The 14,139-nt window shown below is 49.2% G+C and overlaps 9 protein-coding genes across 9 annotated transcripts; 5 read left to right on the forward strand and 4 right to left on the reverse strand.

Annotated features, from left to right (window-relative positions):
- Window positions 1-1,064: 1,064 nt before the first annotated feature.
- N7516_008531 (uncharacterized protein) lies at window positions 1,065-2,156 on the forward strand (the record flags this gene model as incomplete). The annotated part of the gene is made up of 8 exons (XM_057221250.1): window positions 1,065-1,075; window positions 1,144-1,175; window positions 1,252-1,278; window positions 1,342-1,421; window positions 1,474-1,496; window positions 1,546-1,574; window positions 1,636-1,645; window positions 1,733-2,156. 8 exons carry the CDS (start codon window positions 1,065-1,067, stop codon window positions 2,154-2,156), a joined length of 636 nt encoding a protein of 211 aa, XP_057071522.1.
- Window positions 2,157-2,832: 676 nt separating this feature from the next.
- Window positions 2,833-4,630, reverse strand: N7516_008532 (putative 3-methylcrotonyl-CoA carboxylase, beta subunit (MccB); the record flags this gene model as incomplete). The annotated part of the gene is made up of 2 exons (XM_057221251.1): window positions 2,833-3,127; window positions 3,180-4,630. 2 exons carry the CDS (start codon window positions 4,628-4,630, stop codon window positions 2,833-2,835), a joined length of 1,746 nt encoding a protein of 581 aa, XP_057071523.1.
- Window positions 4,631-5,152: 522 nt separating this feature from the next.
- On the forward strand, window positions 5,153-6,744 carry N7516_008533 (isovaleryl-CoA dehydrogenase; the record flags this gene model as incomplete). Its single annotated transcript, XM_057221252.1, has 6 exons — window positions 5,153-5,330; window positions 5,380-5,467; window positions 5,546-5,640; window positions 5,700-5,935; window positions 6,002-6,279; window positions 6,330-6,744. 6 exons carry the CDS (start codon window positions 5,153-5,155, stop codon window positions 6,742-6,744), a joined length of 1,290 nt encoding a protein of 429 aa, XP_057071524.1.
- Window positions 6,745-6,874: 130 nt separating this feature from the next.
- Window positions 6,875-7,865, reverse strand: N7516_008534 (uncharacterized protein; the record flags this gene model as incomplete). The annotated part of the gene is made up of 2 exons (XM_057221253.1): window positions 6,875-7,690; window positions 7,794-7,865. 2 exons carry the CDS (start codon window positions 7,863-7,865, stop codon window positions 6,875-6,877), a joined length of 888 nt encoding a protein of 295 aa, XP_057071525.1.
- A 1,628-nt stretch (window positions 7,866-9,493) lies between these two features.
- N7516_008535 (uncharacterized protein) lies at window positions 9,494-9,730 on the forward strand (the record flags this gene model as incomplete). The annotated part of the gene is made up of 1 exon (XM_057221254.1): window positions 9,494-9,730. The coding sequence occupies one exon, from the start codon at window positions 9,494-9,496 to the stop codon at window positions 9,728-9,730; it is 237 nt and encodes a 78-aa protein (XP_057071526.1).
- A 266-nt stretch (window positions 9,731-9,996) lies between these two features.
- On the forward strand, window positions 9,997-10,200 carry N7516_008536 (uncharacterized protein; the record flags this gene model as incomplete). The annotated part of the gene is made up of 1 exon (XM_057221255.1): window positions 9,997-10,200. The coding sequence occupies one exon, from the start codon at window positions 9,997-9,999 to the stop codon at window positions 10,198-10,200; it is 204 nt and encodes a 67-aa protein (XP_057071527.1).
- Window positions 10,201-10,607: 407 nt separating this feature from the next.
- N7516_008537 (uncharacterized protein) lies at window positions 10,608-10,841 on the forward strand (the record flags this gene model as incomplete). Its single annotated transcript, XM_057221256.1, has 1 exon — window positions 10,608-10,841. The coding sequence occupies one exon, from the start codon at window positions 10,608-10,610 to the stop codon at window positions 10,839-10,841; it is 234 nt and encodes a 77-aa protein (XP_057071528.1).
- A 574-nt stretch (window positions 10,842-11,415) lies between these two features.
- On the reverse strand, window positions 11,416-11,924 carry N7516_008538 (uncharacterized protein; the record flags this gene model as incomplete). Its single annotated transcript, XM_057221257.1, has 2 exons — window positions 11,416-11,513; window positions 11,798-11,924. The coding sequence occupies 2 exons, from the start codon at window positions 11,922-11,924 to the stop codon at window positions 11,416-11,418; spliced, it is 225 nt and encodes a 74-aa protein (XP_057071529.1).
- Window positions 11,925-12,528: 604 nt separating this feature from the next.
- On the reverse strand, window positions 12,529-14,064 carry N7516_008539 (uncharacterized protein; the record flags this gene model as incomplete). Its single annotated transcript, XM_057221258.1, has 4 exons — window positions 12,529-13,224; window positions 13,284-13,386; window positions 13,446-13,918; window positions 13,984-14,064. 4 exons carry the CDS (start codon window positions 14,062-14,064, stop codon window positions 12,529-12,531), a joined length of 1,353 nt encoding a protein of 450 aa, XP_057071530.1.
- Between the last annotated feature and the right edge of the window lie 75 nt (window positions 14,065-14,139).

Consider the following 14,139-nt stretch of genomic DNA (forward strand, 5'->3'; position numbering starts at 1 on the left):
CATGGATGTATCAGAATCAGTTCCTCTCCACAAATTTCCCGAGATACATAGTTACCTTGGTAGTATGCCTATATATGACGTACGCGGCTTTCCCCAAAATCATTGAGGGCTGTTTACTTTATTCGGGATACTAAATACATATGTGGGTAACCTATTCTGTTTGCGTGTGTATGTTATCCAATATATAGTTATATTTTTTCCTTCCATCATGAAACCGGGGAGTGCTCCTTTGTGGACCTCCCCCTGCAGCAGTTGGTCCGTTCGGGTCTATGTGATGCATCCTTGTCCTTGTCCCGAGGTCCAATGAACATTGACCAATTATGGAACGTGTCTTTATTCCACTCTCTCTCGCACACACGAGGTATCAAGTTGAAATAAACAAAACTGATAGATGCCGAGTATCTTGAAACACAAGTGACCTCGAGGCTTCAACACTTTGATACTATCCACTGCCAGTCACGTGACCCATATTCACAGGGATGGAATTTGAAACCGGTAAAGAAAAGGTTAAAAAGACCCCAAAATGGACCCCAAAGAAAAGAAAGAGATCAAAAACATTGCCGAGAAGGCATATACTTACAGTTAGTGCCTGACCGCCAGAGACAATCTCGGCATATGATGTGATTGGATCGAAGGGCTAAAAAGACAGAGAGGGCAATTAGGCTAACCCCCGTTATCAGACGTTTCTCCCCTCCTGAAAAATAAAAACTTCGTGCAGAAACCCCTAAATATCTTTTACTTTATATATACGTTGATACTCTTCAGTGGACCCAATCCCTCGAATCCCTCGAATCCCTCGAATCTCCTCCCGTGCACAAAAAGGCGGGCCATGTAACCGCACCCGCGTACCGCCCTTCCAAGCTCTTCCATCCTCGAGCTACACAATACAATTGAAGCATTCAACGTGGCTTATGGGCCAATTCATTACAGCCAACTTGTTCTAAGATTTGAGATCGTCATATATACTACCACGTGGGATCCACACCAAGAGCCGACCTTCGGTCCTAGAGCTATTTCGATTTCTATTCCGAATCACTAAATAATATCGATACACATCCTTCTCAATGCGGCCACAGTGAGTTGATGAATACTCCCTAAATACTGTTAGATCCAATTCTAATTGTTTATTTGCGCCCTGTCTAGACGCGAATACCATATTGTTGTTTTGGGTGCTGGTAGGAGCCTCTTCTCCTGAGATATTCCCATAGGTCACACGCTGACCACAGGCATTCCCATGCGTCGCGATAACAGGAGGTGTTGGAAAAAGTTGCTTAACAGGTTCGTTCCTTGTGTTCCTCGTCCTGCCCTGAGTCCTCAAGCTGATCAATGATCATCTTCCAGCCCAATTCGTTCAAAATGTCTGGATTGAAAGCTACGACCCCACGATCGAGGATTCATACCGGAAACAGATTGAGGTGGACGTAAGTGGTCTACCATGCGCTGGAAATTTCCCCCGTTAACCAAGCTTGACAGGGTCGACAATGTATACTGGAGATGTGAGTCCCTCGGTGGTTTGGTACATGGCATGATGCTAAATTTTTGAAGTCTTGACACCGCAGGAACAGAACAGTTCAGTAAGTCTCCCCCCAAATCAGCACACCTACCTACGTACGACCTAAGCTAACAACCTTCAAGCGGCAATGAGGTAAATCTAGCTATCCACCCAGCACCACAATTGATTCCGCGGACCGACCCCGAGAAAAGCACACCGTACTAACAACGCCCCCCACAGAGAGCTCTACATGAAACAAGGCCAGGGCTTCCTCCTCGTCTTCTCCATCACCAGCATGTCCTCCCTAAACGAACTCTCCGAGCTCCGCGAACAAATCATCCGAATCAAAGACGACGAAAACGTCCCAATCGTGATCGTGGGCAACAAATCCGACTTAGAGGAAGACCGTGCCGTACCACGCGCCCGCGCATTCGGCCTATCCCAGAAATGGGGTAATGCCCCATACTACGAGACCTCTGCCCGCCGCCGCGCAAACGTCAACGAAGTCTTCGTCGATCTGTGTCGCCAAATCATCCGCAAGGACTCCGAGGGGTCAAGGAGCAGCAACGATCCCAGCCGCAAGCGCGAGGGCCCCAACCGTCATGACCGCAAGAGAGACAATCGCCGGCCGAGAAATCGCCGCGGTCAGTGTATCATCCTTTGATTTCAACAATTCCAGGGGTCCCTTTGACTAGCGGCCCTTGTCTTGTTTCATTTTCATGCGATACGACCCCTCTGCGACATATGCCCCACCCGACGCTGTTATGCATCTTAACATGTCATGTATGACTGATGTTCTTTCTATATGTCTATGCCTCTCCCCCTTATAGAGCCCTGCTTCGCTGCTACAGATTTATTTCTTTTGTTTTCTTTTCTTTTGGGCTGTACACAATTGGTGTCACCCTCTTTTTTTATATTTGACATATATGAGGTTTGGTTGATCTGGACTCTAAAAAGACTACTTTCACGAGATGGAGGAAAAAGTGCTTTCTTTCTTTTGGTCCTGTTGCTATTATCCTTTGGTTGAGAGATTCGCGCTAGATCCCTTGAATGTTAGGCATGTGGTTGAACCCTTTGCCGTCAACATAGAAAGGTGTGAAAATATAGTACTGGATATCATGGACATGCTGAGCCGTTTTCTGCGATGAGCTCCTCGGACCGTGTACAGTTCTAGAGGCCAACTAGACTCAAGAATGAGACTCTGCAGAGGCCTGTAGGCTACACTTCACATTTCCACTTCACTATTCCAAAATGTCACTTGAACATACGTCTTCCATTTTATGTTTTAACGGATCATCCTCGATGAAAATTTGCATATCTCATTCCACCCATTTAGCACTCTACATACGGAACACGCCAAACCTGGTTTGTACATCCGGCTCAGCCTTACCACTGAGCGCAGCTGCCAGGCCCAACCCCAGCATTTTCCTCGTCTGAGATGGCGGGATGACACCATCATCCCACAAACGAGCGGATGAAAAGGTCGCCTCGGATTCACGATCAATGCGTTCTTTCAAAGCCGGATCAGCGGATCGTCCAACAGCCTCCATAACGGCAGAGAGTTGCTCGGAGCCCATAACGCCAATTTTAGCATTAGGCCACATAAAGAGAAGACGAGGCGAGTAGGCACGGCCACTAAAGCAATACCAGTTAGAAAAGTACCAGAAACAGCCTAAGAAAAACTTACCACATCCCGTAATTTCCAGCACCAGCACTGGACCCAAACACAACAGTGAACTTGGGGACATCGGCGCAGGCAACAGCAGTAACAAGCTTAGCACCGTTCTTCGCGATACCTCCCTTCTCGGCATCAGCACCGACCATGAATCCGGAGATATTCTGCAAGAAGACAAGAGGGATCCGCCGTTGAGCGCAAAGCTCAATGAAATGAGCTCCCTTCAGCGAGGATTCAGAGAACAAAATTCCATTGTTGGCAACGATACCGACACGATGGCCGTGGATGCGGGCAAAGCCCGTTACCAGGGTCGAGCCATAATCACGTTTAAACTCGGCGAATTCACTCCCATCAACAATCCGCGCGATGACCTCATGGACAGGAATCTGGCGGCGTAGATTCGTACCAACGATCCCGTTTAGTTCATTAGGGTCGTACAGCGGTTCTTTCACGACAAGAGAATCTCCATTACCGTTCTCTAGCTGGAGCGGAGTTGTCGTGGTAGGGTAGTTGAGATTCGCGACGGAGCGACGAGCAAGGACAAGAGCGTGTGCATCGTCGACAGCCAGGTAATCCGTTACACCGGAAATGCTTGAATGCAGCTGACCACCACCCAGGTCTTCGGCGGAAACCTCCTCTCCCGTCGCGGCCTTGACGAGAGGCGGACCTGCCAGGAAGATAGTACCCTGGTTCTCGACGATGATAGTCTCGTCACTCATAGCAGGCACATATGCACCACCCGCTGTGCAGGGACCCATGACAACAGAGAGTTGTGGGATACCGAGAGAGCTCATGCGGGCCTGGTTGAAGAAGATCCGACCGAAATGATCACGATCTGGGAATACATCTGCCTGATGAGGCAGGTTTGCGCCACCAGAATCAACGAGGTAGATGCATGGGAGGCGGTTCTCTTGCGCAATCGCCTGTGCGCGGAGGTGCTTCTTCACTGTGATGGGGTAGTAGGTGCCGCCCTTGACGGTGCTGTCGTTCGCAACAATCATGCAGTTGACACCCTCGACCATTCCAATGCCGGTGATAATTCCGCCTGCTGGAACATCCTCGCCTTCGTAAACACCGTGTCCTGCAAGTGCTGATAGCTCTAGGAAGGAGGTGCCTGGGTCGACTAGGGCGGAGATCCGGTCTCTTGGGAGCATTTTACCGCGGGCGATATGCTTCTCACGCGCTTTGTCGTTTCCTCCACGCGCAATTGTGGTGTGTAGGCCGTTCATCCGGTCTAGGAGTTCTTGCATTCGATCGCTGTTTTCGCGGTACTCCTGTGAGGAGGTGTCCACTGCTGTGGGGAGGACGGAAAGGGCTGAGGCATGGTGAGGATGTGTATAACTTGCTACTGTTCTATAAGCTGGCCGCGTAATATTTGTTGACTGGCGGAGTGAGTTTAGACATTTGCGTGGTCCGAGTCGTGAGCCCCAGCTCCGAAGGACGAGCGGGGACGGGGCACGCATTGCGGGGAAGGTGGAGTGTAGCAGGTTCTGAGAAGATGATAGTAGAAGCTCAACTCAAGTCAAAACGGAGAGGGATGTATAGGTATATTGTGAGTCTCCCGAAGTATTTAACCTCATATCAGCGAACGGCAGAAGAGAAGCGAAGGCACAAAGCTGGGGTTTCCCCAAATGCGGAGGTGCGACGATTGCCGCTTATACCCGAGGGCCATCATCATTCCCATTGAAAAGACTAAAAAGGACCAAAAGGATATTAGACAATTGATGAGATAAAAAGAGTATAGAGTAGACAATCAATTGGCCTGTAGATAGATAGATAGATCATAATATTGGCCAGAAATCCCAAAACGTGAAGACTTGAATATGTTCTAAGGTGGGAAACTCGTGCATACATAGAGTCTAACAAGTCCTTGATTGCGCGCCGAGGACTACCGCACCCTCCCCTACACACATATTTAAATGGTCCACTTCCCCAAGAGCAATTATCCCAGCTTTTGTATTCTACATCGATTCTCTCATATAACCATGGCCTCCTTAACCCTCCTTTCTCTCCTTCGCACATCAACGCGTGCGGTGCGGTTAAACCGCATCCCCGCACTCACCCCATGTTTCCGCTCCATCTCAACAAAACACCCCACAGGCTTTGCACCTCCGTCCGAAGACGATCTTCTAGAGTTGCGAGAACGTGTGCAAGATTTCACAAGTACGTTACCCATGCTCTTGCCCAAGCCACGTTTCTAACCTTGCTTTAGGGCGAGAGATCCCAGCCGATGTTGCTGCACGGACAGATGAACAGAATGAGTTCCCAGCGGAAATGTGGAAGAAAATGGGTGATGCTGGGTATGTGTGCTCTCAAGTTATTGATTCATTTCTTCAAGGAGGGAGTGTGCTAAACAGCGCATGCTAATGGATATGAAGGTTCCTCGGTGTCACCGCCAACGAGGAGTACGGTGGCTTGGGTATGGGCTACCAGGCACATTGTGTGGTGATGGAAGAGATTAGCCGAGCATCCGGTAGGTCTTTTAGTATATGCTACTTGAGAATCGATCTGACCTCGGTTCTGGATAAAAAGGAAGCATTGGTCTTTCCTACGCCGCCCACTCCCAGCTCTGCGTGAACCAGCTCTCCCTCAATGGCTCGACAGAGCAAAAAGAACGTATTCTTCCCGGTCTCCTCTCAGGCGAGAAAGTCGGTGCTCTCGCAATGTCGGAGCATTCAGCTGGCTCCGATGTAGTCAGCATGAAGACCACGGCGAAGGAGGTGGATGGAGGCTGGCTCTTGAACGGAACCAAGATGTGGATTACCAACGTATGTCATTTTGGTGGTATAGATGGAATTGGAAGTTCCGACCTCATTGCTCACACTTTCTTGCAGGGCCCTGATGCCGATTACATTGTCGTGTACGCCAAGACAGAGCCTGAACTAGGCTCCAAAGGTATCACAGCGTTCATAGTTGAGAAGGGCTTCAAGGGCTTCTCCTGCGCACGTAAGCTAGACAAGTTGGGTATGCGCGGCTCTAACACAGGCGAGCTTATCTTTGAGGATGTTTTCGTTCCCCGGGAGAACATTCTGGGTGAGCTGAACCGCGGTGTCCGCGTCTTGATGGAGGGTCTGGACTTGGAGCGACTCGTCCTGAGTGCAGGACCACTAGGGTGAGCCATCTCATACCACAGCACACCTTTCACATTCTAACACCTCATAGAATCATGCAAGCCGCACTTGACCTTGTCCTTCCTTACACACACGTGCGCAAGCAATTCGGTACCCCGATCGCCCACAACCAGCTGATCCAGGGCAAGCTTGCGGACATGTATACTAAGCTGGCTGCCTCGCGTGCATACACCTATGCCACGGCACGGCAGGTAGACAACGCCGCCGTGGAACCTGGCGAGCTGACCGTCCGCACTCAGGACTGCGCTGGTGCAATCCTCTATGCCGCTGAACGTGCGACTGAATGCACGCTTGATGCCATCCAGCTCATGGGAGGCAACGGGTATATCAACGAGATCCCTGCTGGACGTCTTCTCAGGGACGCGAAGCTGTATGAGATTGGTGCCGGTACAAGCGAGATCCGTAGGATGGTCATCGGACGCGCATTCAACAAGGAGTATGCTTAGGCAAGAGAATTATACACAAAATTACTTATTTTTGGACGATACTATCCCTTTGGAGAGTATATGCAAATTCATTTTAGTCATTGTACATGTCATAAATAGCCCTAGATTTAAAATTACCAACATAACCTTCCTACTTCTTCTGTCTAGCAGACCTACGCACCGGCGGTGCCGCACCACGCTTCGTAGCCTTATCACCACCGCCTTTGGGCAACGCAACCCTCTTTGGACGAGGCGAGGACGTGTCCTCGTCGGTGTCATCCTTCTGCACAACGGCCTTCCGCTTCCGCCCTCTCTTCAACGGAATCACGACCTTCGGCGGGGAAGATAGTTTCATCGAGCGGAAAGAGTCTGGATCCGGGTCTGGAGTTGTATTCGAAGCATCCCCAGCATCAACGGCCGAAGTATCCGACGAGATAACATCAGACATCTCATCCTCACTATCGTGCTCGTCTGTGCCGTCACCAGCGGGCATTTCATCATCAGCCAGCGACAGATCGACAGGCTTGGATTCGATCACGTTTCGCTTTTTCAGGCGCGATTTATCCAGCGCCGGCTGGGCAGATTTGAAGACTTCCCGCCAGTTCTCTAGAAGCGCGACTTTCTCGCCCGTGTCCGGCTCGTACAAAATGGCGACGTCCTGGTCCCGGTCCAGTGCGGGTGTTTTCCACACCACGCCCTGGAAAGAGGCGGTATCCGGCACCAGGGGTGATTTCGTCGGTGGGATTCGGGTGATGTGGCTTTTTGGACGGGCAGATGCCTTTGTTCGTCGTGGTGCTGTGGCTGCGATCTCGGTTCTTTTCTTTCTCTCTGCGCTTTGATCGACGGTTGCGTCATCGTCGTGGTAATCATCTGAATAATAGTCCCAGTCGCTGAAATAGTCTTCGACGTCAAAGCCAGGGTCTTCGTATAGGGCGGCTTCGTAGTGTGAGGAAGCGGCAAGATCGTCCTGGACAAGCAAAGTTTTGGTTAGGGTCTGAATTGATGATGTTTTCTCGTGCAGATTTGATGGCACGAGTCGGTCTAGGCATCGTATTGAAGGTTTGACTTACGACCATGTCTGGGACTAAATCCTCGTACATGTAATCATCCTCGAATTCGTAGTACTCGTCGTCGTCGGACATCGTGGAGTGAATACTGAAAAAAAAGTTGAATGAGAATCGAGTGGCGAGGGGTTCGAGGAGGCGTTTGCTAAATGAATGACTAGACTCAAACGAAAGTGAATCAAGCAAATATATGTATAGCACGAGCAAAACGAGGATGCACGGCTGATGTGACAGAGTGAAGATTGAATTGATCGTGCATTGAAGAAGATGGCAATCCTGCTAACATAAGCCTTGGCGTTTCTCCACTTTGAAGATCTACATCGCGTTTACCCTCCAGGGCTATGGGCTCATTCATATTGCCAGCAGTAATTTAGATACACTAATGTTGTAGTTATTAAAGCTTGTCGGTGCTTAAAGATGTCTGAATACCTAGGTTAGGTTAATAAAATCAATGCCTTCTAAAATTGGCATAGGGACTTCCAAAGTAAATTGAAATTGAATTGAATCTGAAGTGAATCTGAATCGAAACTAAATTGTAGAGATGGTAGTTGAAGAAGGAAGAATTCAAAATCATAGCCATACATGTCTTGACTGCTGAGAAGAAAATGGGTTTCTATTCAGAGCATCGGAGAGGGTCCATAATGTATATAAACTCTGTTATGGAAGAAAGCTGATTTCGCCTTCCGTTCTGTATACAGTCGCGGTCAACAATTAGTCGAAAATGCATGCAATATTCAAAATTCAGACACCAAATGACTGGGAGCATTTTCCAATTACGGTAACACAAGTGCTCAAGTGTTCAGGTGATATTCTTGAAATGTAATAGCCCTCCAAGTAAGTTCCATGTACTATGCCTTTTACAGTATACACTTCCTTAATCCGGACCGGACATCTAAACTATACAGCCCATTCATCTCACATACGCCGATTCCCTGAGTAGATGTCGGACAATATGAAGTTATATATACCCCTCCACTTCCCCTCCCCTCCTCATTTTTTCTTTCCTTCTACAACCATCCCACACGATGTACTTCCGCGGGCCCCCGTTGTTCGTCCCAACTGGGACTCCCACCTGCTGAAGAGGATTCAATTTAACAAACCAGCCAAAGTCTTTTGGAAGAAACTACCTGTATGCTTCGAATTTTGAATTTTTGTAAACTTCATCACCTCAGTGCTTGGGTAGAGGCTAGGGCCCTAGCCTTTATTCACAGTACTGAGCATCCGCGATTCCTATATCTAGGTTTGATTTCCTCCGTGAAACAATTTACTGGGGGCTGATAACCTAGATTCTCACCCTCTCTCATCTTCGCCGGTTATTCAGAGAGAGACCCAGGGCCCGGGTCTCTCTCCGATTACCGAGCATCCGTATCCCTAATACCCGGTTTGACGTCCTGGGTGGAGACTGCGGTGCCTGTGGTCTTCATTCGGAACTGATAATTCGGGCTCTAAAACCCCGCTTGTTGACCGATACCTGTTTTGAGACTCCCATGTGGAAAAGACATACCCCCAGCTGGATTTGGCATCGTGTGGGATCGGTTCAATCAACGTCTGTCGAGGTCTCTCTCGTCCCCGTCCAGACCCGCAGTTTTTCCCACTGGGTTTCCTGCCGGCTGGACATTCAACTATGTTGAGCATTTCTTGGTGAGCCACTTCAAGTTCAACTGGGAGTTTTTCCCATGTGGTTTTCTCCCAGTTCGACATTCACTATGGTGATCCTTGCTACCAACATGGTACGACACACCACTCGAGGCACTCTTTCCGGCTGGGAAGCTTTCCCCACGTGGGTTTTTCTCCTAGCCGGTTTTAATGAGGCCTCAATATCACGACATCCGAAGGCAATCTTTAGGAAGCAAGGGAGGAGGGAGGAGGGAGGAGGGAGGAGGGAGGCATGGCAGTCGGTCGAACGCGAAGAAGAAAAGGGAGTGGCAACCCGTGCCATTTGATGGGTCTCAAAGAGGCAAGAGGACAAACTTGCGCATCAACCCGACTCTGAAGGGAGGGACGGAGGGAGGGACGGAGGGACCTTCAGAGTCGGGACGAAGGGAGGAGTGGAGGCATGGCAGTCGAACGTGAAGAAGAAAAGGGAATGGCAACCCGTGCCATATGATGGGCCCCAAAGAAGCAAGAGGACAAACTTGCGCATCAACCCGACTCTGAAGGGAGGGAGGGAGGAGGAGACGTCAAACTGTCGAGGCAGTTCATGCAAGCCATGGGAGCAGCAATGCCGATAGGCCAACGCCAACGCCGACAGGATCACACGGAGCAGCAACGGCCACACCAAGAACCTTCTACCGATAAACAAGCTAGAGCACAAACCACAGACACCCAAGTTTCGGAATCCGGCTTCACACCGCAGCAAATAGCTACTCCCATGGAAATGATGCGGACGCTGCAAGCGGAGCTGCTACCCTAGGCCCCCCAGGACCACGAGGCTTTCCCGGGCCGCAAGGAATTTCAGAACGGAATGGACTGGATGCCATTCCAACCGGTAGTGAACACTTCCTGGAAGACAGATGAGATCAGCTATTTCGCGCTGAACATCGAAAGTGAGCAACATATCACATGAACGTTCCTCAATCAGCTACGGAACAGGGAGGGAGGAAGGACGGAGGAGGAAGGACGGAGGAGGAAGTACGGAGGAAGTACGGAGGAAGGACGGAGGAGGAAGGGCGGAGGAGGAAGTACGGAGGAAGTACGGAGGAAGGACGGAGGAGCAAGGACAGAGGAGAGAGGACGGAGGAGAGAGGACGGAGGAGAGAGGGAGGCATGGCAGTCGGTCGAACGTGAAGAAGGAAAGGGAATGGCAACCTGTGTCATACGATGGGTACCGAAGAAGCAAGAGGACTCAACTGCCTACCGAACGCTTTGAAGAAGAAAGAAACAGACACGGCAACCCATGCTACCCATGAGCCCCGAAGAGACAGGAGGACACAATTGCGCATCAAACCGACTCTGAAGGAAGGGAGGGAGGGAGGGACCTTCAGAGTCGGCAGCGAGGAGGGAGGGAGGAGCGCCATATGTCCTCTTGTTTCTTTGGGACTAGCTGCCTATTAAACAGGCCCTGAAGAAGAAAAGGGCATGGGTTGCCGTGTCACTACTATCTATCGAACGGACCCGAAGAAGAAAACAGGCATGGCAGCCCACCCATCCACTGGGTCCTAGAGAGGACCTACTTGCCCACCGAATAGACCCCGAAGAATAAAATGGGCATGGGCTGCCAAACTGTCCTGGCCCCAAAAGAACAACGAAAACCATTCAAAAAATACCATTATCAATACCCAACAACACGAGAAGAACAAAAGCAACACGAAAAACAACAAAACACCAAACAACGCCAATATCAGATTGATTGATGGTCAAGGTGGATGGAGTGATGACCATCCACCCGACCCCTAAACACCCAAAAGACAACGCCAATACCAGATTGATGGGCAAGGTGGATGGAGTGATGACCACTCACCGACCCCCAAACACACCAGAAACACCAAGCAACGCCAATACCAGATTGATGGGCAAGGTGGATGGAGTGATGACCATCCACCCGGCCCCCCAAAAACACCCAAAACACCAATACACCAAGCAACGCCAATACCAGATTGATGGTTAAGGTGGATGGAGTGATGACCACTCACCGACCCCCAAACACACCAGAAACACCAAAGCAACGCCAATACAATATCAGATTGATGGTCAAGGTGGATGGAGTGATGACCATCCACCCGACCCCTAAACACCCAAAAGGCAACGCCAATACCAGATTGATGGTCAAGGTGGATGGAGTGATGACCACCCACCCGGCCCCCCAAAAACACCCAAAACACCAAAACACCAAGCAACGCCAATACCAGATTGATGGTCAAGGTGGATGGAGTGATGACCACCCACCGGACCCCCAAAACACCAAAAGCAACGCCAATACCAGATTGATGGGCAAGGTGGATGGAGTGATGACCATCCACCCGGCCCCCCAAAAACACCCAAAACACCAAAACACCAAGCAACGCCAATACCAGATTGATGGGCAAGGTGGATGGAGTGATGACCATCCACCCGGCCCCCCAAAAACACCCAAAACACCAAAACACCAAGCAACACCAATACCAGATTGATGGTCAAGGTGGATGGAGTGATGACCATCCACCTGACCCCCAAAACACCAGAAGCAACAAAACAAAACAACAAAGCAATGGAGGAAATTCAAGGCAAAACAAAGGGAGATTGGAGGAGACGATATTGGATTCAATTATGTACGAGGCACTCTTTCCAGCTCGTTGTTTTATCCCAAAGGGTTTTCTTCGAGCTGGTTTTAACGAGGCCTCGAATTTATGTTGGAGGAGATGGATGTTGAGCTCTACCTTTTGAATGGAATGTGGTTCTAATGTATGGAAGGTGTAGTTGGATAGTCCGAGAGAGGGCATGGCACCTCTCTTTCGGGCTGTCTGATGAAAGGGTTATTATATAGTTGTTGCTAGATGGTTCGAGGGAGGGCATGGCACCTCTCTTTCGGATTGTCTAGTGACCCAACACAATAAAATTTAAATTATGGTTATTACTTGGATTCTTTATTTTATTGTAGAATCTATGTCGTACTATACTATAGTAGAAAAACAATCATCGTCCAGCTGGTTCTTGTTTGGCGTTTTGATAGGGGATGTGTCTTGGTTGGGAATATATTTGTGCAATTTAAAAGTCGCCGGCATAAAGGTCAGATCATGGTGGTAGTCGACTCAATTTCTTCCGATCAAATGTGGCAGTAAAGTTCCCAAATACCTGAGTATCCCAACCAATCTAAGAACGCCTCATTCAGTCCTTGTCGTAGAAGTTCATCCCCCATATAGTACTTGCTTGTCTTCTCCCACACAGCGGTTCCAAGAGCACTCTGAAGAGGTTTCCCTAACCGAATTGTTTCAATAGATCTCATGAGGTCCGTCCAATAGATGCTCCCCGGCTGCCAATATCGCTCCTCATCTGCAGCTGATGCAAGCCTCTCGAATTCCGGCAGTGATTGAACAGTCTCCCAGATTCTAGGTGCATCATAGTATGACTGCCTGCCATACTTCCTCAAAATTTGCTGAGTATACTCGGGGTCAACCATCTGTCGAGAGGTTCGTTGTAGATAATCAATCTGCTGATCGATAAGATTTTGTATATCCTTCCTCTCTTGGACGGGCTCTTCTTTCTCCGTCCTGTCGAGATGATAGGTAAGCTCATCTCTCAATTTTCGCAGGCGGTATTGTGTCCATTCAGGATAGAGAGAACTTGTATCCGCATAAGGGCGGACGTTGGTGATATAGCTGGAGTCATAAACGTTTGGCATCGTAGAACGGTATGAAGTGATGATCGATATCCGCTCCTTCACGCCTTTCGCCCGGGCAGCCAGATGACAGACTTCGCCGCCTTGGAGCATGACGGCATGACCAATTTGGGGGCCCTCAACCTTCACAGTGTATGGTTAGTAAGGATATTCCAGTCTCAATAAGATAAATTCCTACGCACCTTCTGTACCTCGCCGTCTCCCTTCTTGATATATGTCTCACCTCCGATCATACCCTCAGTGTCACTCAGCATCAATACACAAACGTAAGGATACGAGTCATAGCTTTGGTCCAATTAGTTTTTGCCGCTGTCACAAGCAAGGTGGCCAGGGGATGAGCTTACTGCCACGGAATAATAGCACTAGCATCTTTCAAAGGATCGTAAGCTCGGTCTTCAGGACTCAACTCGAGCTTTTCTACCGTCGGCTCAGGTTTGAGATTGCTGGCCATTTCTGCGATGGTTGTGCCCTCAACTTGAATGTTAGTGTGCCCTATTTCCGTCGGCATCACCACCTCCAGAGGTACACCGACTGCTTCAGACACAATCCTCATTGTCTCGGGGTGCGTCCAAAATTCATTGACAAACTTTGACTGTTTCACTGCATCACGGAGAACCAAAGTCCCTGGGAATGGCGAGCTGGCACATTTTTCTATAACATCCTTTTGGAATAGAGCCCTTCGGTAGGCTTTGACACCTTCGGCTGATAATAATGGAAATGGCACTGTTCCTGCAATGGGAGATGCAGTTGAACTTTTGCTTAGAAGCAATTCTCGCATTGAAAATTTCTTGGAAGGTGGGATGTAGTTGAGGTGTATCTGTTGGATGCAATCTTAGAGGCGAAGTTTTGGTCAAATGTCAGGATTTATCTAGATTTACATACTTTTGGATCGAATACTTCTTCCTTGGTTGGTTTCTGGGAAGGTCCCCAGATATATTGCTTCACCGGGTTGAAAGGATTCATCGTTGGTGTAATATGTTGTGCCAGAGCCCAACAAGGTAATTGCTGTTGGTTTTCAATTTTGAAAACACAAATTGT

The sequence above is a fragment of the Penicillium verrucosum genome (genome assembly GCF_028828655.1).
Source record: "Penicillium verrucosum strain IBT 35672 chromosome Unknown utg000003l_segment0_segment0, whole genome shotgun sequence".
Taxonomy (NCBI): domain Eukaryota; kingdom Fungi; phylum Ascomycota; class Eurotiomycetes; order Eurotiales; family Aspergillaceae; genus Penicillium; species Penicillium verrucosum.